Source organism: Xiphophorus hellerii, chromosome 4 (assembly GCF_003331165.1).
Source record: "Xiphophorus hellerii strain 12219 chromosome 4, Xiphophorus_hellerii-4.1, whole genome shotgun sequence".
Lineage (NCBI taxonomy): Eukaryota > Metazoa > Chordata > Actinopteri > Cyprinodontiformes > Poeciliidae > Xiphophorus > Xiphophorus hellerii.
The window spans coordinates 25,377,756-25,401,821 of record NC_045675.1 but is presented as its reverse complement, the minus strand read 5'-3'; the positions used below and the strand labels follow the sequence as shown (position 1 = coordinate 25,401,821).

At 41.6% G+C, this 24,066-nt stretch overlaps 1 protein-coding gene across 6 annotated transcripts in view; it reads right to left on the bottom strand.

Annotated features, from left to right (window-relative positions):
- The window catches only part of LOC116718545 (transducin-like enhancer protein 3-B), a 29,757-nt gene extending 13,412 nt beyond the window's left edge, over positions 1–16,345 (bottom strand). For 3 of the 6 annotated variants that reach the window (XM_032560576.1, XM_032560580.1, XM_032560577.1), the window contains exons 1-7: positions 15,901–16,345; positions 15,194–15,443; positions 14,693–14,793; positions 14,384–14,447; positions 12,462–12,506; positions 5,221–5,283; positions 4,278–4,382 (exon numbers count right to left, since the gene is read on the bottom strand). In XM_032560576.1, coding sequence (XP_032416467.1) covers positions 4,278–4,382; positions 5,221–5,283; positions 12,462–12,506; positions 14,384–14,447; positions 14,693–14,793; positions 15,194–15,217 — 402 coding nt within the window. In that variant the 5' untranslated portion in view covers positions 15,218–15,443; positions 15,901–16,345. The remainder of the gene's footprint in view (positions 1–4,277; positions 4,383–5,220; positions 5,284–12,461; positions 12,507–14,383; positions 14,448–14,692; positions 14,794–15,193; positions 15,444–15,900) is intronic. The other 3 variants (XM_032560578.1, XM_032560581.1, XM_032560579.1) reach the window with 1 other exon arrangement.
- Positions 16,346–24,066: the final 7,721 nt, after the last annotated feature.

The following is a 24,066-nucleotide window of genomic DNA, read 5'->3' as shown; positions in this document are numbered from 1 at the left end:
GGCTTACTGCTGCTGCTGACCTGCTGTCTGAGGGACAGAACTGTTTTCATGTGTTCAATGAATCATTTGGCTCAATAGAGTAGAATACATTCACTCCAAAACCTCTGTGTTATACTTTCCAGTTCTGCAGCATGGTAGCTGAAATATGACAGCAGGACGAAGCAGTGCTATTCATGTTCCAATATTAAAACGAATTCATGTTTACTTGATAGCTAAGGGTAAACTAATACAACTAATATTTAAGCATAATATTTATGTAACTAAAAATATGTCAAAAAACAAATTGTATGTTTTCCAAGTTAAATTAAACCTGCAGTGTAAAATACTAAATTAATAATATACCAACATCAAACCAGAGAAACTAAAAACAACTGAATATTTTATTTTTGGACATCTGCAACATTTGTTAACTCTTTGGTGGTCGCTCTCAAAAAGTTTATGTTAGTCAATGTGACCGTTAACGAGTTTGAACTCATGTGTAATGACAATATTTTATCCAACATGCCCCCTGAGATTCAAGACGTTTTTGTGAATCAAACTGAAAGAAACCTGAATCTAATCAACGTTTCATCATTTTCTGCTTTTGGATATCTTTTTTTCTGACTCACCTTTTCCATTATGAAAAAGACCATGAGGCATTTTATTCTCGCTTTGTCAAAAAATGATTAAGCTATTTTCTAAACTCCGCTGGAAGGGAATGTAGTTATGTGACTCCAATGAATCAGAGCAACCAGCAGGAGATGAAGGAGAGTTATTTTGGTTTCATCAGCAGTCAGTCAATCATAATTTATACTGCCCCAAACAGCTGTTACAACCAGAATGTAAGGTGCCATATAAATCCTTTAAAAAAAATTAGCCAACTAGACCAAATCATTTGAGCTTTTTCTCCAAAAATACTGGAGCTACCAAGAGAAAAACAGATAAACAATGACTGACAACATGGGCGCAATATGGTTTGTTTAGAGACATGAAATATTTCAGTTCAGAGCTACATTAAATTAGACTGAAATATCTTTGTTTTTGGGTTTTCATCCAGATGACCAATGATGACTTCTTGACTTGGTTTAGTGTAGAGGACTGGTTTTTCTTTACATCCTGTCCTCACATGCCAGCGACTTTCATGTTTGTCCCATTTTCTTCTGTGATGGTGCATGACCTTCAATCAGCTATGTTTTGATTGAACATCACATTACCTCTGGCCACCAGATATGGTACCAAACAGCTATGCTCATTCCCAAACTGCTTCAATCATAACTGGGACAAAAAGAAGAAGAAAAAAAATCAATAGGTCTGCTCATGAAAGCCTCAAATCCTTTCAACACTCTGGAAAACCAAGCCAGCATGCCCCGCCTCAGCAAAATACCACTAAGCAGAAGACAGTGGAGAACACACACACGTCTCCCAAGAGGCCATGAATGTCTGTGAGAGGCAGTCAGAGCCAAGAGAGTAGATAGACAGGAGTTAAATAGCCACTCAGGCAAGAGGGAAGCAAGTGCTTTAAAACAAGGTTAAATAACACTTAGCACATCCATCAACTGCCTCTTCAAAAAAATCGAGGGAAAAAAAAGATTGCCTCTCTGCTTGCAAGATAGAACTCCAATAACTTGATCCATACATTCATTATACAAAATGGAGAAAGTAGACCAAAGTACATAGGGTGGGTTACCACATTCAAAAGTCTATTTAACAGCTGGCCATTATTCAGTCGGCCCATTATGTCACGCTAGACCTGGACCCGTCAGATGGATGCAAGCAAATAAGGGCCAGCGTTCTTAATCGATTTTTGCACCGGTGAGCAGAGCTGCCCGTTTCTTGCAAAAACGGAAAGGCGAGCAGAAAAAAAAAAGAAAAAAAACGAGAAAGGAAAGGGCAGCCAGAACAAGACGAAGAAGGAGAGGCAGAATCACAAAAATAACAAGAGAATAAAAGAGAGAGTGGGCGAGGGATTGAGGCAGGGACGTCCCTATTGAGTGTGCCTAATGAGGAAAAGCGTGCAGGGATCATTATCAAGAAGCCTCATTAGCGTGCTATGACTGAGGAGAAGAGAGGAGAGGGAGGGAAGTCATGAGGGGCGAGAGAGAGAAAGGGAGGAAAAAAAAAAGGGGAGGGGGGGAATTTTCAGAAAATAAATTGCTTCCAATTCAATATTCATGGATAAAGAGCTAGCTCTCTTTCACACATATCTTTTTTCATTATGTGTAAATGCTGCTGCAGCTCTGGCAACTTCCACAGGAAACAGGCAATTAAAGTTAACTAGGCGAAGCTGGCTCCCTGCAGAACAGTACTGTCAGGTGGAACAAGCATCAACAGAACCCGGCACAAACCAGCTGGCAGACTGGCTTAATAAGTCTGGCAATGATCGGCGCATTACCCACTGTGGCTTACAACAGGTTCTGCAGCTCATCAGCATTTCTTCAGTCATCGAAAGAAAAGAAAATTAGACCGCAAGACATTTTAAAAACAACAAATGGGGCCGAGAGGTAGGACAAAGAGATTCCAGCTTGGCAGCGAAGGTTCTGGAGAATCCATGGCATCCATATTGGCCAGAAGAAAAGGAAGAAACAAACCAAGTTAAATTTTACTTTCCCTTTAAAGGGACAAACAACGTTAGAAAGCCGACCGCAGCCCAACTAAGCAGACACTATGAGTTTGATGGGAGAATTGAGCCACAGCAGGAATAAACCTGTTGGTCATTTGCATCATTTCTGTATGAAAATAAAAAAGGTTTTCACTTATTTTGATTGTTAAACAGTGAAAAAACTCATCCAACTTGTTGCACCTTAAAGATAAAATTCTAGTATAGCTTTCAAACACTTTTTAAAAAGTAAAAAAAAAAAAAAACTACCGTAACTATATCCAAACAAAATATGTAAAGAAGAGGCCATCGTGGTAAGCAAATGAGCAGTAGTGATATTAAAAGCAGCCAGGTGTAGAGGTTTGTGCCGTCTCCCACCGATTAGAATTTACATGACGTGAAGAGCAGCACACCACCTGTAGCTGCCCCATCAACCAGTATCCTGCTACTATCTTGTTTAATGTAGGACTTATGGAAATGAAGGTAGGAGCATGCAAATGACGCAGCACCTCTGACACTTGTCAAGTAAGATTCAATCATGTGTTGCCCCTGGCTAGAAAACTATGCAAAACGGAGGAGAAGAAGGCAGAACAATTTCTCGGTGTCTGCTTTGTAGTCTGCAGTCCTCGCTGCAGCCGCGCAGATTTCAAGCTTCAAATAAAACCAGAGCGTATCTAAAGTCTACTTGTCTGAAAGTGACCATCCTTTAGTGGAAACTAAGGGTCAGTAATTGTTTTGGTCACATTTGGTTCAAAGTTTTTGATAATAAACTCCAGTCCATTGAAATCCAGATATTTTCCTGTATTGTAAATAGAGTGAGAAAAGCTACAACCAACGACATTTTAGATAAAAAGTTTGAGGTTTTCTGATTAAAACCTGTAAAATCAAAAGACTGGATTTACTTCACAGGTCAGTTAAGCCATCATTGTAAACCTGGAACGGAAGAAACATTAAACCTTGTAAATGTTAGACCCGCAGCTGTACAAACCATCAAGTAAATAGACATTTCTCACAAGTGCGACCAACAGGAGACGTCCCCGCTCTCCACACTGGGTCAATCTGCGCAACCTAAACTTTAATCCCATCTATTTTACAGATGTTCAACACCTGCGCAGTCCCTGTTATCTCGGCTGCAATCCCAAACCTAGTCCTGACCTGAACACTTTAATTCTCTGGTCAAGAGGTAAAGGTAAGCCAGTTGGCTGAAAACCTTCATGTAATTAAAGAGCAAGCAAAGTGAAATGTGAGAAACTCTATAATCTGATACCAGCTGGAAGACCGCTTCAGAGCAGAGGCTCCCTATGAGCTGAAAATGGCAACAATCAGAGAAATTACAGTGGTGAACGCCACATTGACAGATCATGGCAAACATTTTATGTTCTAAAATTAATAAACCACTCAAGACAGGGACAAGTCTGCACAAGTGAAAGGACCATGGCACAGCTTAAAAATAAACAGAAACAGCAACACTGCTGCAGATTTGTATCAATTATTCCAATTTTTCTACCAGATTAGAACTCCTTTCCAAAATTTCTCTTAAATGTAGCCCTTCAGATGAAGATAGGGTTGAAATTAATCCAAAAGCATAATGTAGCACCCTTTAGTGGTCGATAAATGTATGAGAAGTGCCGCTCCTCCTCTGTGAATGCAGTTTTGTCCCTGCTTCTGGATTAAATGAAAGAAGAAGAGGGGGTATACACACAGTCAGAGGCAGATTGGGAAGTCCACGTACCCCGATGATAGCATTCAGCTCAGTCATTGTCACCTGCTTAGCCCTCTCAACAGCTTGAGCCACCTGCTGTTGATGCTGCAGGACACAAACACAAAAGATCAGACACAAGATAGAGAAGAGTGCAGCTAAAGAGAACACATTCAGACGTCTGCTGCTTCTCGAAGTAGAAAATAGACCCTTCACTCCGCCTTAAAACAAGGAAGAAAAGTCTATAATATGTGCTTAAATCTAAAGGATATGCACAAAAGTAAACCCAGGTGGGAATAAACTGAGGTCAGAACAGTAAAATTAATAATCAGAGTTGTTTACTTTAAGTTAATTAACTTTATGGGGAAAAAATGTACTTTTAGGAGTATTTTTACTGCAAATGCCAGGGCTGGGCATTTATTGCATTGTTTATCATTTATCATGATACAATTATAAGATTTAGATTTGATCGTTATCATGATAAATGAACGATGTTTATATTGATAATGAAAGAAGCTAATTTGGATTTTTTTTTTTCTCTTTTGCCTGGTTTTGTTACTTTGTAATGAATTATTTTCATTTTGACCTTGATAAATTTATACTTTGATCTGATGACATAATCTTAAAATATTAAATTATTGCTATTTTAATCAGTTACTCAGTACTGGGGTTTCATTTTTACCAAATACTTTTCTACTCTTACTTGAGTAATTTCTTGGACAGCTACTTTTTACTTTCACTTGAGTAACATGCTGAAGTACTGCTACTCATACTCAAGTACGATTTTTGGATTCTCTACCCATCTCTGTTAAAACTTAATCTGTTGGAAGCAACCAATCAGCTATTGAGCAACAACCTCTATTTTAATATTTTGAATTCCTCATGTACAGCATGGCAGAAACTAGCTTATTTCCTTTAAGGTGCAGCTTGCACGGCTAAAACTCACCTCTTGTGACAAGAACGGCATGATCTGAGCCAGAATTGCATTGAGGCGTTTGGCAATTTCCGTCTGCGGGAGAGAAGAAAGAAAATATTAGAAGAGCACGCTTACGATGCGCTGCATGCACCAACAGACTGAACAGTTTAATTACCTATAAAACCAAACTGTTTGCAGCGTCCATCTGGGTAAAACGTGCACTTTCTAACCAAATTATATTTCTAACTAAATTGGGACCGCCCAAGAACAAATTTACTCCCCCCCCCCTTCCTCTCCGATGCTTCCATTAAGCTCAAGTCTTTATTTCATTAGGAGGCTGAAATATGCTAATACCATCTGGCTGGAGAGAGCCTAATGAGGTCCATACTTCATAATTATGGCCTATAAAGAGAGAGGGGGGCAGGGGGAGGGCATGCTGAAGCAGACAGGTTAACTCTCCAGCCCTATCTATCAGAGCCATCTTTGGTATCGACCACATAATATTAGCCGGCAGAGTAAGCTGATACTGCGGGGGCTCAATGTACATAATGCACTTTACAGCGCATTTGGGCAAATGGATATGCTGCGCTGCCCGTCTTACTGCACTCGGAGGTCCCATGACATTTTGCCCGAGCCAATTTCCCTTTTTAAATCCTGCACTTTCCGCAGAGTCGAGGAACAGAGTCGAGCACAAGAGGAACACAAAAGTGGGAAGCGGAGTGAAAGGGGGTGGAAGTGGTGATGAATGGAGGAGAGAAATCCTCTGATTTGACACTAAGGTAATGCGGTTTGACTGAACCAGGGGAGGTGAACTAATTGATTCTGAGAGATTAGGGGTGGAGGCCCAGCAGGTGTGTGTGGGTTGAAGAGATCCTTCCCGCCATTTTGGACGCCGCTGCATTCCGCTCATTTACTCCTTAACCTTGTTTGAATGTGAAAAGGCTGGAGACACAGGAGGTGCCAGTAGCTTTCTGGAAAACCTCTGTCACCCTTTTCATTTTCAGGGGGAGCAGGAGACGAAGAGGGGAGGGAGGAGAGGGGCAGACCTTTGCTGTCCTGTCAGGATTTATCTCACAACCCCTGTTTGACCTCAAACGGACGGCGCTTTCTCCCTCCCAAAGCTTCTTCACACCCCTTTCATGCTAATTCCACTCCTCTCTTCTATGCCCTTCCTCTTCCTTTTTCCTTCTCTTGTCCTCCCCTCTTCTGTTGCCGGGGCAACGCTATCTGGCACGGCTTATCGTTATGTAAATTGGGCTGAGGGGCTCTGACCAGAACAGCCTGTAAAATCATATTAGGAGCAGCACAGAGGCAGGTCATTAAATTGAATTTTCGGCCTGTCGATCTGATCGGCACGGGAAATTAATGAGGGATAACTGGGAATGCGGAGGCGGCCGAGGAGGCGGTGTGGGGGGCGGGAGGATGGCAAGCTGACATGGAGGAAGGGTGGGGGACTCTATGGAGACTCATAAAGCATCATCATTACTGGGGGGTGGGGGGTTTATACAATGACACTGGCAGGGTGAATGTGTTTCAGTGTTACGCCACTTGCCTGGAAATGGCTGCAGGGGGAGCAGCACGGGGCTTGTAGAAACAGCTGTATGCTGATACACTCGGCTATTAACGCAACTGCATTACGCACAAAGACATCCATTTGCTCACAGCCAATCACCACTTCAGGGCCACCGTTTGAGGCCAGAAACGTTTGTGGAATTCAGGCGCTGCACTCCGCCGTTTTTTGTTGAATTTATTATCTGGTGGTGTGGCAGAGAAAAGTACTGGAGTAACGTGAAAAAAAAAAGCTGCTATTTGTAGTTAAATGTTCTGAAGACTTTTGACCCCCATGTTGACTTCAGCCCAAAACTCATCTGGGGATTAGAGTGGTAACAATTTTGATTCATGGATAAGCTTTCACTTACTGATGGTAGATATAAAAGGAAGCCGGCAGTACGATAGGAAATGTCATATTTGTTATTTTGTCCACTGTTTGTTCTGTATCAGTAAGTATCAATGACTTTGAAAATATGATAAAAGGCAGTTACTGTGAACAGTTTAGTGATAAAACTCACACTTTAAGTGGACAAGTGAAAAAGCCTATTTCAAATGGTAATATTTTTAAGGATAATATTTGTTTGTGGCACTACGATTGCTGTGCCATGCAGTCACAAACATACAGTTACCTAAAAAATAAGTTGTTTTTTTTTATTGTAATCTTCATGATGAGCATAATAGTTCAATAAAATATCATAATAAGATCCCAAGTCCATACTGCCCACCTCTATATGTGGCTTTAAAGTAAAAAATAAATAGAAAGAGTCAATGTACTTAGTTGCACTATTTTCTCCGTCCTTTCCCGATTTCGTTCCTCTGTTCACCCACCCAGTGAGGGTAATGAGGACAAGTGTGTTTGGACAGATTCCTGACAGCTAAACATGAACATGCAGAAAACACCCGCTGTGGGCTTACAGAAGCCAAAACAGGACCACTTCATTTTTTTTTTTTGAAGTAACCATTTTTCCACAGAGCTTTCAGCAGCAGAGACAGGTTTATAGTCACTTAAAGCCGCTGGAAACAGAGGCCTTTGAGCCAGCTGAAGCTTTTCTCTGCTGCTCCACAATTACAGGTACTCAGCGTTGTCTAGGAGCACCAGAGCTTGGAGAGGCCCGCTCTCTCCACCGCATCCCTCTGTCAATGGCGCGTTGAAAGCCGTTTGGCTGTTTGTCGCTCCAGGCATTAGCCCCCCGAGTGGAGAGCCGAGTCTCTGACGAGAATTCAATTGGCGAGGAAAACAAGTGGCATATGATGAGGAGGCAGAGATGGCTGTTTGGGAATTATCTTCTCAGCCAGGGCAAGAGGAAGAAAGAGCCACTTAGAGGTACCTTGTTCATTACGAATGCATGAGGAACATTTTGCATGTGCGTGACAATTTAGTTAGAGCCAATATGCAGAGAAAGAAGCAACATTTCTGCAGGGAAACCTATGGAAGCAGAGCATCTGTGACAGATAACATTCCTCCGTTTGAATCCTAACACCAGCCAGTTAGGAAACATACACCCCAAACAATAATAGTGCAACACTCCTTCACCAACTTCTTCGGCCTTGCTATCAAAATAAAGCACGTCTCACAGCCCCGAGTAACCTCATCAAACTCCCCTGAGCGTGGGTGTGTGTGTGTGGGCGTGTGCGTGTGTGTGTGTGTTCTCCTACTCAGTTTGTTTTGGCTTTGAGACAGATCGACCATCATCACCTTGGCAAACAATTCCAGGAATCCACTATAAATTATTCATTTGCACAAGCTCCGTTTCTCCTTCCTCCCTGTTCCTCCTTTCTCCAGGAAACAGACCCGATAAAACACTTTCTCCCACCACCGCCTTCGCTCATTCAACAAGTGACGAATCGGATAATCGGTGTATCTATGAAAATGCTATAAGTTCACTTTGAATCCCTATGATTCCATTTAATCCTAGCTCTAATTGGAATGGACAGGCAAAAAGCTAAGCTTAAAACATAAGGAGGCATGAAAGTGATAAACATCCAGACAGACAGAGAGCAGAGGGAGTTGAAAACAAAGCAACCCCCCCACACCCGTCCACCCCACTCACACACACCTCCACCACAGTCAGCAGGGCATGTTGCTGAGGCAGCCTAATGAGCTGCGCTAATTAAAATCACTTATTGACAGCAAGCAAGGGTGATTACCTCCACCCTGCACTTTTTGCCATCATAAGAGACACTGTCAAAACAAATTACCTCCCGGCAGCCGCAGCCACACACTCGCATACACATGCACCTTCCCTTTCATGACAACCGCTCTGCTCAGCAGCAGCAGCACAGAGGGGAAACAGTGTGCTGGAACCTCAATTACTGTATGTTTGTGAAGTAGACACAAACAGTGTTTCTATGTTGGGATATTTATAGATATGTGTGTGTGTTTGTGTTTATGCATGAGTTCCTTTTTAGTCCAGATTTGTTGGGGTAACAACAAAGTGAATTTATAATGTGTTTTTTTTTTTTTTCACATTACAATAAATCTTCAACGCAAGCAAAGTAACACGCCCGCCTGCTTCCAATAATCCAGCCTGCAGCCGTTCGTATGAACAACGGTGACGGCGAGGGGCCGTCTGTTTACCTCTCGCTGATGTCATCACAAACACTTGTTCAGCAGGGAAGGGAGAGGGAGAAAGAAAAAGGAAGGAGGGTGGCAGGAGCAATAAATTATTCAGAGAGCTCTCCGCTGGGCTTATTGACAAACAAAGGAGATGCACAGGACAAGTCGATTAACCCATTTACCCCGGAACGCCTAGTCTCCAGATTACATCCACGCTTTCTTCCCACTCGTTTGGGCCACGTATCACTCCTACCTGCTTTAATGTTGATAAAAAACCCAGAAAGGGGCAGGCTTGGCTGCCTTGATGATCAGAAAACGCATCTAGTTAGCGTAGCGCGCGCCAACTAGAGCAACATGCTGCTCCTCCAACCGGGCTCCCCTCCCGCCGATGCCATTAACCTTCTGGATCTCACGGCCACAAGGCCTCCACCCCACCATTCTTCATCTCGCCCCCCGCCTCTCTCACGTACTGCCACTCTCGTACATCATATTGTGCGGCTAATGACACGGGGGCCATCTTTCACGTCCCCTTGCTGCGGTGGTGGGAGAGGCGATGAAAAAATACGACGGTACAAACGGGGAGGCAAAAAAAATAGATCTAAGGAAGCAATAAAAAGTTTAAAAAGGGGAAGTATTATGTGTTTTCCAGGCACATAGTGCCATTTTATAGCACAATGAAGTAACTATGTTAACTTCAGTTGTTATAAAAATACTACATACATCTAATATGACTTGAAAGAAATTTGACTTTATAATTTAACGCCTTGAAATCGGGCCTCTATCTCTTAAAAAAAAAAAAAAAAACTACTGCTCTTTCTGAAAGTCCACCTTCAGGATGTCATCCCAACATGGCTCCTCTATTGACCCTTTAACAACGTTTTAAGCCGGTGCTGAACTGAGAAGTAGCTCATATAATGAGCTAAGCTGATGTGCAATTGCACCAGGTGTTTGCCAATTGCTGCTGGCTAGTCTGAAGGAGCTGAGTGGGGGAGTCACAAAGGAGGATCTCCATCTTTCATTTTTGCACAACTGAATGGTTGATTCAGGGAGATTCAAGGATTTCTCAAATATGCACGAAAAAAATCTAAGTAACACTCCATCTAGGTTTTGGATAACATGGAGTAACTTTACAATAACATTATAACATGAATGTAAAGCTAAAGAAAATGAGTCTACTTTACATAATACTGCCCCTGAAAAAAGATAGGTCTGCTTCTGAAAATGTTAACAGAGGAGTTAACGGGGTCTAAAAGAATGTCGTCTTTGGTTTTTACATGACATCATGTCACATTCGGGGTGAGAAACTTTTATTTTTGGTGCAAACAGGAGAGATGAGGTTGGCAATCCTCACAAACTCACAGGTTTATCTATTCCACTACAGCCAACATACTTTTATTTGTTTATACTTTTGATCTCATGCTCAACAACAGCCATGAACTGAGTTTTAAATCCCCTGCTTATATCTTCCATTGACATAACACACCACTTACAGTCTTAAATGATTCACTTCTACGAGTTTCACGACACAACGCCACCGTCTGTAGTAGACGCTTAAAATAAAAAAATTAATTAAAAAAAAGGTTGAGTGAGGGGGTCTCCAACTTCAGAAATACTGTCCTGAAACTTTTAGATGCATCCCTGCTCCAACATACCTGAATCAATTGGTTGAATTTACCTCTTCAACATGTCATGAAGAGATTTGTTACTGGTGTGATATCTGTAGGTCTGTCTTAAGTTATGAGGTACAGAATGATTAGGTCACCGATCTTTTTTTACTCTTTTTTTCTTACATTTTCTGTATAGTGGTCATAAAGCTACCACTGGGCAGAGAAAAACCACAAGTTTTACTGATTATGTTGACTTAATTTAAGCTGATTACTTCCTACTATTATAAAAGCATCTACTACAATAAGCCATGCATCAGTATTCGCAAACCGAATACTTGGAAAACGACGAGTATGTGGGCACATTTATGTGAATGAATGCATGAGGGGGCAGTGTGGGAAAGATAAACAGATGATGCAATTTTTGCTTGTCCACAGTTTCCACTAGGCTGTAACCCAGATAATTTAAGCCAAGGCTTACAAAAATAAAAATTCACCAGAAGCCAGGGAAAGCTAACTTCATGTTGACACATTGATCATTTACATAAAAAGTCCAAAAGTCAAACTAAGTCACCATCTATCAAGCTTCCCATTTCTCTAAGGTATTCCTGCAGAAAGCAAAAGTCCATTCAGCGGTTCATTTGATTCTTTATCCAGATTCTTTCAAGTATCTTGGCATTTCCCTCATTAGCGTTGACTCAGTTCTCTTCACATCATGAGCCTTTGTATTATTTATGCCACAAATTGAATTTTTTTCCTCTTTTCTTTTGACAAACTATTAAAAAACTTAACTTGAATCAACAACTGTCTCTTATCCATTCGTTGGAGCCTGATGAGGGCGTTGCATGCTAAACATTTCTAATGAGACGTCACTGAGCTGCACACCAAAGTCGTTGTGTGTGCTGCCTCAACTCCTGGGAGCTCCAGGGCAGTTTCAGGTAGAGGATTGTGAATAATGAATTTCAGCAAGCCATCTAAATGAGTCACTATTATATTCTATTGTTCACGCATTTCTGTAAAGCTCCACTGAAGTTACTGTTGCTTCTTTCGACGTGTGAAACAAGACAGAAACAAACTAACAAGATGGCTGTGAAACACAGAAACGACTTCTCTTCTACCGAAAAGACTCTTTAGGTGGTGTGAAACAAACTGGATATTCTTCCAGTTCATCTATGGGGTGATAGCAGCTTGTCCGCTAATTAGGTGAGCTTTTAAATTCCTTAGCCATGGAAATTCAAACATCTACTGGTAGAAAAAACCCCCAGCAGCTTAAGACAAACCACTCGAAAGCATACATCGCCAGTTTGTCTGCCAGCTACTTTAATCTCATCAACCGCCTCATCAGAGAGTGTGCCCTTAATGTTGTTTAACCTGTCAGCATTTCTACAACAGGAAGCCTGTATGGGTACGCCTCTGAAAAGCATTTAGGGATAAGGGCAGGAACTAAGGTCAGATATGCATGCATGCACATGTTTATACTCTTCAAACACTAGGGGAGGAAAAAACAAAAACATAAGTGTTTTGGATGTACATAGACCATATCTGATGTGGCCACATACCTGTTTGTGCATCTCAATGTTGAGTCCATAGGACATCTCATAGTACTGAAAAATAAAGAGAGACAAAACATTAAACCTCAAACTTTTCACTTCAAAAATACGTCAGACTCAAAGGCAGGTATTTATCCTCAAATACACACCCTAATAGGTTTAACACAAGTGGTTGTAGGTAATTCGTTTTGACCCAGTAATGAGAAAATGAAAGACTAAGATATTTTTATTTTATTTAACCTTATCCTCCTGAGACCCAGAAAAAAAAAAGTTTTTGAATTTTTTTTTTTTTTCACTACATGACTCTTTGGAGTGAAAAAACATCACTACAATTGAAAAAGTTTCAAAACATGTTATTATTTATTTATTACAGTATGTCCTTTGGAGAGGACATCGGGACTCTCTTGTGGCAAATATGAACACATTTCGAGGCCCAGGATGTCCTCTCTAAGGACCAACAGGATTTAACACAGTGGCATGTATGGTTTCAGAGTTATGAACAAAAAAACCTATGTCCTCCACAGAGGACAAAAATGTATTGCTGGGTCTCAGGAGGATAAAGGAGATGCTGATCAGATGCTTTAGGAAAGGAGTGAACGAAAAAAGCAGAACAACTTTGACCAAAACAGTCGACGATATTTGTGTACTTTTTACTGTAGCAGCAACAGAGGACTGGTTTCGTCTGAGTGACAGTATGTCTTTAAACACAACCCCAACCTATGACCTCAAAGACCTGACAAAAAAAAACCCCACTTTCTGTAATGGTCAAAAGCCAAACTGACCAGATCCAAACTAAAGTGTAGTTGTTTACCAAAGATACACAATTTATAGCTGCTAATAACACCCTACCAGAACAAAAAGTAGATTCAAAAAAGTGAAATCGACACCTTGTCCGTCATTAGTTCTTTATCACAAACAATAATATTATATGGATACACCAGTAGGGAGACAGATTGCTCTGTGAAGCTTGTGTTGGCAAGAACCTTTGAGTTGGGTCATGTTTACAAAACCATCTGTTTTTGTCCCTGTTATGAACTCTGAACTGAGTATAGTACAAATTATCTGAGTGTACTTTTACATTAAACCTTGTCTTAAAAGCAGTTGCAAGCATTTATGACTTAAAATACTAATAATCTTTTAATACAAGCAGTAATATCCCACCATGTTTCGTTCACTGTTTTACACTGAGCAGCAGGAAAACTTCTAATTAAACTGAATCTTGGACAAATTACAGCTAATATTACTAGGCCCAGCTGTTGACTAACTTAAAATTTTGCAACATCAATCTGAGAGACTGCACATGAATTATGATTCTTAGGTTAGAAATTTTGATGAAAATAATTGTTGGGAGTTTCACCAGAGGGGGAGAATAACAAAAGCTGTTCAAAGGTGGTCACTTGGGGCACATGCGGCTCTAACACATGTACTTAGAGCTGTCCACTTGACATCTGATCAAACAGGAAGCATGTTGGCAGCAAGTCTGAGCAGACTCACACTCTTCCCCTGTCTGAGAAAGCTGTGGTTGTGACACTTGTTTCACTCTGAGGAGGTTACTAAAATAAAACAATAAGACACACACAGGAAACCCACTGATTCATGCACAAAGCCAGCAGAGGAGCCATTAACTTCCTTTGGATCCTGTTAGGTGTGTTAGGGTGGAGGTGGGGGGAATTGGAGGAACCCAGAGAGACAGATGGGACGGGGTCAGCACACCCTACGATCAATAGCTGGACATTTGACCCTGTCTAGAATTTCAACGGGCCCTTAACCCCCACCCTGCTCCTCCTCGTCCAATGAAAACAAGCGTGAGTCAACAATCTAACAAGATCTTGGAAAAACAACTAGGTTGCACCACCTGTGACTTTTCACCCGAGGCAAATGGGAGGGCACGGCATTAAATCAGATTCATGGCTTACAATTATTGCACTTACCATGACATAGTGGCGCTGCATTTCAGTCTTTTCGTTGGCAAGTTTATCGTACTCAACTTTGAGACTTGTAGGAAGAAAGAAAAACAAAAAGAGAGAAGGTGTTTACTGATTATGACCCGAACAGAGAGCCATTAGAAAAGCAAACACCATCAACTGTTTATAGTAAACGTGAGAAAGCAGTTTAGATTTTATACGCCGCAAGTGTCGGCTTGGGGTGCATGAGGCTACAATAAAGGAGCGACCAGTAGCAGCTTCCTCTTCCTATTGTTTCCAGGAAGCCAGAGCTGTTTACAGTTAGTTAGTCATTACCTGTGGTACTGGGCCTGCAGGAACTGAAATTCGTCTTTGATCCTATCGCAGGACTCTGCCACCGTGAACTTGAAGCCAGGCTGCCCTGGTTGGTGAGGTGCCTGAAAGAGTGGAAACACCGCAGGTGTAAACATCATGAGCAGATAACTTTCCTGCCACCACCTCCTGCTTTTTCTCGCTAAACCCAGTTCTTTATCTCTTCGTGGCTTTTTATGCGTATGCCGAGCCTCAAGAAGCAGAACAGAAAGAAGGCTGCCTTCATCTGTGATCTACCAATAAGTCACCCACTTAATCCATCCACACAGAACTACTGCATAAATGGCTTTTGTCGTTTTGACAACAAATTGCACAAGGATTTAAACCATACACAAGGTGCAACACCCCTTGGCACCAACTCAAGCCACAAATAGCAACAGCTCAATTCTCAGGCAATAAGCTATTTTTTTAAAAGGGTGCTTTATTTGCATCAATGCACAAACAGTGACAAAGACAGCTACTCACCGGATGCCGGCCTTGTGGATACATGTCGAGCCTTTTACACAAGGGAATCGATGTGTTTTTCTCCCCCCCACCTTTTTTTTTGTTTTTTTGTTTTTTTTGTCGTAAATCCCAGAGAAGGTGCGGTAAATCACCGCCACCCCCTCCCCTGTAAACGCAGGATGGCGGCAGGACAAAGCCTTTCTCTGGGCTGCCAGGCGCACTTTCAGACCCCGACCAGTGGACGTGTCCCCTCCTCAGCCTCGCTTTGGACCTAAACAAACAAGAAAACGGGGCACCGCTCAGGAGCTGGATCACATAAACAAAAACACAAAGCGACACCAATTTCACCTTAGTGACCTAACCGCGGAGTCGGTTACGTAAAAAAATAAATAAAATAAAGTCGCTCTTTGGGGGCGATTTTGAAAATATTTCCCTAGATATGACAGATTCTTTACCAGTCGGTTTAGTGTGCATCGCAGTGAGAAAAACGTGATAAATTTCCTCAAGTATAAGAATAAATCCCAAAGTTTTAGTTTTGAATACACCCACAGGAACACGATGCTTCGCTTTTCTTATAAATGCACTGAGTTCTCCTTCATAATACGAGAGAACATCTACAGTGTTTTGGTGGTCCGAGGTGATCAGAAAACAAGAAGTCTGCTCCCATAAAAGCCTCACCACCACTCGCCTCGTTAGCGGCTCTCTCCGTGAAGCCCTTTTTTTTTTACCTTTGTCTCGACCGATTCCTCCCTCCTCTATACAGGTAAGAAATAGTATCCACACACTGCGGAATATCGTCGACTTTCCACCGCCACTGGAGACTTAAAAAGCAAAACAAAGATGTCTTTCCGTCGTTCCTGTGTTCGTACGCTTCGTCTTGTTCGGCCCCTTGAGAGTCCTTTAAAAGCCCGGCGATTCCGAAGCGGAGAGCGTCGCTCCGTCCGTCCGTCCGATCGGACGCTGGACGAGTCCTCGACCGCAGACAACTTCAAAACAGGCCAAGTTAGATCCTGCAGCAGTACGCCAGCTCTCCAGTAGCTCCTGATAGTATGAACTGTCGACCGAACCAGTTATTTTGTGTTAAAATATCGAGCGTTGTGAAATTCACCGCCAGCCTGCCGTTGGGTACCCAGTTCCTCCGCCGCGCGCTGTACCACACACAGACTGTGCACTGACACGAGGACCTCACTGCTGAGAGAGGGCCCCGCACCAACCAATCAGGCTCCTCGTCGGAGCTCAGCACGAGCAACCAATCACTGAGCGGCGTCCCCACGTGGGGTTGGAAGAAAAACAGACGTCCTCATTGGACAAATACAGTGACCTCACACGGTCGCCATTTTGGATGTGAAGTGACATTCTGAGCGTTCAACAACTTGTTCAAAACAAAGGTAATAATTTATATGTTCGTCCATTTCAGCGAAGCAGAGCAAATGCCGTCTACATCTATTAAACTCTGGTCGTCCAAGGACGTCTGTGGTGTGAACGTCACCCCAAGAGGTATGCTTATTTAAGCAAATAAAATGCCAGGTGAACATATATAAATTAAAGCAACGTCACCCTAAAATAAATATTAGTATTGGAACGTGACGATAACACTTCTACAAGAAAGAGAAAAATATACAAAGGAAAAAAAACATGCTCCCTTGGCTATCAAACCAAAAACAACTCAACTCAATTTATTAAAACCTCAAATTCGCAGAATATAAAAAGATGCTTTATCTACAGCAGAGCGCCCTTTGAGTGACTTGAATTGATCGACCTATTTCTAACGAGAACTTAAGCGTGTACAAGCTTTCCTATCACCATCAATAGGAAGACTACAACACCTCCGTGCCTCCGCCTATCATGTGCTGCTCACTCTACACACCCCACGTGGGGGCCTCTACCTCCGCCTCACTGCTCTCTATCCAATGGGAACCCAGCTGTCCTCCTGCGCCGCTTACGATTGGCTGAGTGCTGGAAGCGCTGTCAGTCATGAGTCGCCGTTGTCAATTAAACCCACGTTGGGTACCGCGCTGACAAATGCCTGTGCTACTCTCCCTCCTGCCTGCGAACAGTGCCTGGAATGGCTGCTTAATTAGCTTCGAATGGCTTTTCCTTTCAGCTCAAACAATCTGTCACTACCATGTGGTAAAAAGAGCCCTGCATAAAACAAAAGCAGGAAAAAAAAAAGCTAGTAGGGGCTTAAATATCAGTTTGATTCCCCCCATGCCCCTCACTCTTCAACCCCCCATCCCCCATGAAAACATTTGCTGCAAAACAAAGCTTTTACCTCACTCAAACATTGGCTCCTTTCGCTCATCTGTTTCTGCCCTCAATTTCCTTTAAAACTGCATTTGTTTGTTTATCTAGGAGTCCATTTAGGCTCCTCGTGTTTTGATTTAAGCACTGGATTTCTGTTAGTGGACCAGGTTTGGTTGGCCTTCACGACATTTGTGGCTTTACTGGTTTATAAAGGCTGTTAAATGTTGAACTTAATCTGGTGTAAAAAAAATAAATGAAAATAGACACATTGATTATTTTTATCTAAAATGAATGCACACCTCTTAAGAATATGGTTTGTAAGTGAAAAATCCCCTATACTCATCACAACAAACCTAAGCTACAGATTAGAGGATTGTGGAAAATAAATCAAATATTATATAATGAAAATCAAGATGCTAATAAAAATAATGCAATTGGATTCACTTTGGAACATTTTGTTCTTCCCAGACCAAAACACCGCTTTGGAATACTTCATCATTTTTATGAAGCACAATGAAGTGCGCAAAGTACTGCATTTGAGCTGTAGCTAGCACGCTGCGTGCTTCGGCTGCTGCCTAGCAACAAATGGATCCCTCCTGCAGATGTGGCGACATCAGTTGGGATAATAACTCATGTACTGAGGGCATGTCGCAGGGTGACACACTGGCTGGGAGACTTTAAAGAAGGGTTTCACATAAAACTTCTGCAAATGATTAATTGTTCCAGTAGCAGTCGCAATCACAGACTCTAAGAGGCAACAGACATTTGAACAAGATTAAACTCAAGTCTGCTTTTGAACATCCAAGTTTCCTCAGAGGACATAATGTCTGAATGAAAATTTCAGAATCCCTGCAATGTCAGGCATCTTAAGCATTGAAACGGATAACAGGTAAAAGTTTACGTTTTGTTATGTTATTCTGTGTTATGAGTGCATTTGGCAATACATGGCAGCACTACAAGTGAGGCTACAGCACTCAGCTCGTTAACAAGGTTCCACTAATTACATTTCCTGCTGTAATTTAGTCAACAGTTTCAATTTCTTCATAGATTCAAAGATATCCACCTGCTACCTAGGCTCTTTTACTCTACTAGCACCCTTAAAGTGATTAAATAGCCAAGTGTGACTGTGTGCGCTAAACGAATTAATGGTGTTAGACCACAGTTCATTTTTTCTTTCCAGTTCCTGAAAAGAGCAGTGGCACTAAAATCCAATAAAACCGCATTGCTCAATGTGTTCCCAATCATTTGCACAATTTCAACTGTTTAGTTCACTTCTCTTGCAAAACGATGGCAAGATGATTTGAGGAAGCCTGTGTCATGCTCAGAAACCACTTCTCAGATTGGCTTATTTTTGTATTTGCTGACGGTTTCCGTTGTCACTTTTGCCTGTACGAATCATTTTATTTTAATTTGAAAGTAAAATAAATCTCATCATACATTTGAGCTTATCCTGCTTATATATTATTAGATCCAAATGGGATTTTTATTTGGGGTGTGCATACAAATCTTCACAACTAGGCACAAGACATAGCATGCAAAAAAAGAGAGTCAAGTCCAGTTTGCAAAAACGAGACTGCAGATTGGAGTTCCACTAATGAATCAACAGTTGCAGGACGTTTACTTCTCCTTTACTTTAACACTACACACTATTTCAACAGAATCAGCGTGAAAGACATTATTACATACACTACTCAAGAGGAGCATTAACACACAAACATGGGACACATATTCATAAGATCGGTGCCTCGGTGGGCAGAGGATGGAGAGCTGCTAGATTTCCAACATCATCATCCATTCATCATATCTGTAGTCAAGTGGGCTTGTAGTGTTGATTTAAGTGGAGCTGTTGGTCAGTGGCGCAGATATTTGACAGTTTGCTCTGCGCTGAGCTTCCTGGGATTGGTATGTGTAGGCCCTGTGTAAGGATGTGGGTTATCTGGGAACTGGCAAACACAGCGACGGTCTCCACAGGCCCGAGCCTCTGATTCAAGAACCGCATACAAACAGACATTATCGTACGGCTTCATCTGACACGTAGCCGGTCATGGATGCGTCACACACGCACAAACACACGCGTATTCACACAAACACACACACACACACACACACGCACACACACAAAGATTCACTTTTCATCCCACTCAATAGAGAGTGGCCTAGATTAAGGAACAACAAAGAAGTGGGCTTCACCGCTGGGAGAAGTGGGGCCGCTCCGCCCTTCTAGACCTCTGCACTGTTTATTTGCACTGGAAACCCAGACGCTGTGAAACTCCCACTCCGAGGCACTGCACAAATATTGAGGCTATTTGCAGAGGTGCTTTTAATTCTTTACAGAGCAATGATTGGTTCTTTGCACCCTCATCTCTGCAGAAGCTTCGTCAGTGGATTCCTTTGGCCTCCACTGCCTCGCCACCCCAACACCAACTTAAAGCAGCCATTAAATAAATATGATTGATGTATATTTTTAATAGGGTTAGTGGCCTCTAAAGAGTAAATTCACATTTAATCGGCTTATGATATCACATTCTCTGCGCAAATAAATAATCCAAACCACAGTTTCAGTTGGTTATACTTTCTTCTTCTCATTTTGTACAAGAAATAGGGGTCTATAAAACTCAGCCTAGGATTACCACTGGATGGATGGATGGATGGATGGATGGATGGATGGATGGATGGATGGATGGATGGATGGCTTATGTCTAAAGAGGACAAATGGATGTATGGACAGACGGACGGATAATATCAAAAGTAGTTAGATTGATGGCTAATGTCAAAAGCAGACAAACTGATGATTGAACGAACGAACGAACAAACGAACGGCTAAAGACAAATGTGGATGGATGGATGCTCATCAAGACATTGAACATGCTTAAATCAGACCCAGACTTTCTCAGTGTTTCCAGGCGGTGTAGGAATCCTTAACAAAATCGCACCATGCTCACTCTGATGGAGGACTGAAGTGTAAAAAACAAATTGTCTCTGCACTGCTAAAAAAAAAAAATCTAGCCTGAAGACCCTTTTTTGGACGTTGTGGGCTATAAGCAAGGGGTGAAATTGATTAATGCTGTTTTTCTCTTCCTTTGAGAGTGACATCACCTTTGTGAGGCTGTTTATATTCCAGCATCCATGAGATTAATTACTTCATCCATTCAACTGCCGCCACTTCCAGCCATCCCAGTTGCTTTGAATTAGAGGAGTGCAGCACTGGGGGCTGGATTTCCACCGCGGTGTGTTCAGTTGGACGGTCGCTGTGGCGGTCTAAAGCGCCCACTGACTCAGGATTATTGACATGCTTTCACAAGCGAGTTCAGGCCTTGAAAGGAGACATTCCTCGCCACAATGGGCCCAGTGTGTGTCGTGGGGGCAGCAGACATGAATAGAGCCCTTAAGTATCACTGTGACTCGTCAGCCTCTAATCAATGCAAACAAGATGAAAGGACCTTATCAAAAGAGACAAACACAGACATGAGCAGTGCCTGATCAAAAAAGGTGAAGGCCTTTTTTGTGTAATCTCTACATTAGCATGTGCTGTTGGCTGGTGTGTAGGTACGGGGCCTAATCAAAGCTGAGAAGCAGCTGAAAAGATACACTATGAAAACAGAAAAAAATCTGTTTTTAACAGAGCCAGGTCTTTTGGTTTAAGTTTGGTCTTTAAATGCAAAATGATAATGCACTGTAATACCTTGATATGAAACATAATTAGAATATTTTCACAGCAGCGTTTTGTAAATGGTGCTTAGATGAAGTGTTATTGTGCTTCATGGCGCTGGAATGTGGCACGAGGCGCTCATGAGGTGTCAGTGTTTGCCGTCCACCCTTGTTGATACCTAATGATTGAGTCTGCTATAACAGATCCATAATGAATTCAGAACGGCTTTGCTTCTTGTGCTGTTTGTGATTAATAAGCCCATTTAGAGAGCTCTCATTGTGACCAGGTCCACAGGCCGGCTCAGGCTAACGCTCTTTAGGGGGCTGGTGTTATTTTTTGTGATTACCATCCAAGTGGCTGCCGTTGGAAAAGAAGGTCAACAAAGTGACCTGATCCTGTCCATCAGCCGGAGAGTGAAAGAGGACCTCATGACGATGGAGAGACCTTCTCTGCTTTTAACAAGCGAATGAGTGTTTTACCCACACACACACACACGGCCAACACGGGAGCCTTTTCCACAGCTGTGGTTAGAGCCGGTGTCTAACTGAGAACCAATCCTTTCTGTTTTGACCAGAGAAACCCTGGCTCCGGGCCACACCAACTCTTTCGATTTCCAGAGAAATGAGTTGCTTACATCCGGGCGTTAAGGTGGTTTTATGGAGAATAACTCGAGGCTTAAACATGCTTTGTGGTGGTGCACCCCTACATGTATCTGCCATTCTGTGGCGGCCTCAGGAGTAAGTGGAACAATCTGGTAATTGCTGCTGGTTTTTTGTTGGTGACGTTGGTATGGAAACAATAAGTGGTGCTGGTCAATTGGCCGCCGCATACGTTTGCTGTTTTTACCTGAAAACATTGGTGCATTTGATTCTGACCACGAATCACTTCGCATCTTCTTATAGACATTTCACGCACAAAATGACTACCAATGATATAACGTCATTTTCCCATAAATTTTGTTTATAGTCTGCTGTAAGAAGATGTGGTCCAGCAAATCATATCTTCAAAGAAGAGGGTGCTTATGGGTGATAATCTATTGTATCTAAATAAATAGAAGTTGACTGCCCCAACTGGGGATCAGAGCCACAGTGCAAGATAAAATCTGTAGAAAATATACAATATATCATAAATGTGACATTTCAGCACTTACTGTATATGAATATTTATGTCTGTAATCCAATAAAAATATTTAACGAGATTTGCAATAACTCAGTACATGTATGCTAAATGGTTTGTTAATGGGTACAAATTGGGCAGACTAACTGGTGAAAAGGAAAACTGACTCTTGGCCTACTATAAATTACAATGAACAAAGTGGTGGTTTGGTGGTGAAGTAAAAAGAATGTAAAGCTCTTTTACTGCAGTTTCTTGTCTGTGTTTCATTTGCTTTTTGGTTTGCTCATGCTAAATTCAGTCACTAAACAACAACAAGCATCAGAGACTCTGTTGTGGCAGCTCTTTTGTGACTTTCCAATGCTATAATAACAGGGAAACTCCAGTCTGGGAAGGATGAAATCAACATGGATGGCTACCTCCAAACTAGAAAATGCCAGGTTTTAAGTTTTGAAGTCAAACAAGACCTGGTGCCATTGGCAGTTGCATAAGGCTTTGGAGAATTTCTGTAATGCAATTTTTAAGTTCTGATGAGTTTATATGAAGCTGCCTCAGGTGGAGATTGATAATACTTCATCTTTTTCTCACTAACTGTCAGACTGATTTAACGGCAGAGCAAGAAGCGGCAAAAGTTAACCTCCAAAGGAAGCACGGGTACATAAACCTTTCTGGCAGACCACAGCCAATAAAATTACAACCTTCACTCTATTCCCAACTGGGACAGTGGCCACGATGTGGGTGGGCTGCTGAAAGCACAGATTAATAAATTTAGAACTATGTGGCTAAAAAAAATGAGTCTCAGTGACATGTATTATTTATACTCCAGAGATCAGAGAGTCACGGATTACTAATTAGAAGTTCAACTTAAAAAAATAAAATAAATCTAGAGTAGAAATAATCCTCATTGTCCCTCAGTGGGGGAATTCAGGTGTACCATCAGAACAGTGACAGGCAAGTCAAAGTATGCAGATTCACACAAAAGTAATAATATGAAAAACGTAACGAATAGGAGGTTTGTATAGCATAAGACAAAATGCTGTGCAGTTATTCAAAATAGCGTACCATACTTTGATTCACAGAAATGAGCCGCTGAGTAGAAATTTAAGAAAAAGTATATACAGTATATGCATGTATATTTGCATATAAAAAACCCCCAACAGAAAATTTACAAAATCCGTACTGCTCAGCAGAAATAAGGCATTACTGAGTTTGCTGGGAGGAAGGATCTATGATAACATTCCTTTGTGCTCCTAGGATGCAGCACTCTGTCAATGGAGGAGTTTTCCAGTTCTGCAACAATTTAATTTGCAACATAGGAGGCATTGTCCAACAGTAAAAAGCATATTTTGAAAAAAATAGTTCAGTTTTGTTTATTTAAAATAGATTTTTAAGGGTACAAATACCGCATACAGCTATTTTCAGACCCCCTACAAAAATGCTTAAATCTGCCTATTTTAATAGGCAGTTTTAGGGAAAATATATTTATTAATACACAGAGTGGAAACTTTCTTGGCACTAGCATGGATGCCAATATGTGTGGTCTTCCTTATTTCTGCTCTTAGGGTACAGCCAATCAGCACCAAGGAAAATAATTGTAGTTCTGTGAATATCAACTAGCATTGCATTCACAAGCTGCATCTTCTTTCTAATAGTTTAGATATGCATTACAAAATTAACCACAGATAGGCAGATTTCCTGCAAACAGCTTGGAGAGACATTCCACAGAAAAATCTGCAAATAGATGAATTCACAAATTAAATAATACTGTTCTTGAGCCCCTAGTAATTCTGTTAAAAATAATTATTTCTACACATGTATTTCTCCCCAACTCAATCAATATTCTTAATTTAAAGCCTGGGTTTTTCTCAATTTCTCAGTGTAAGATTAT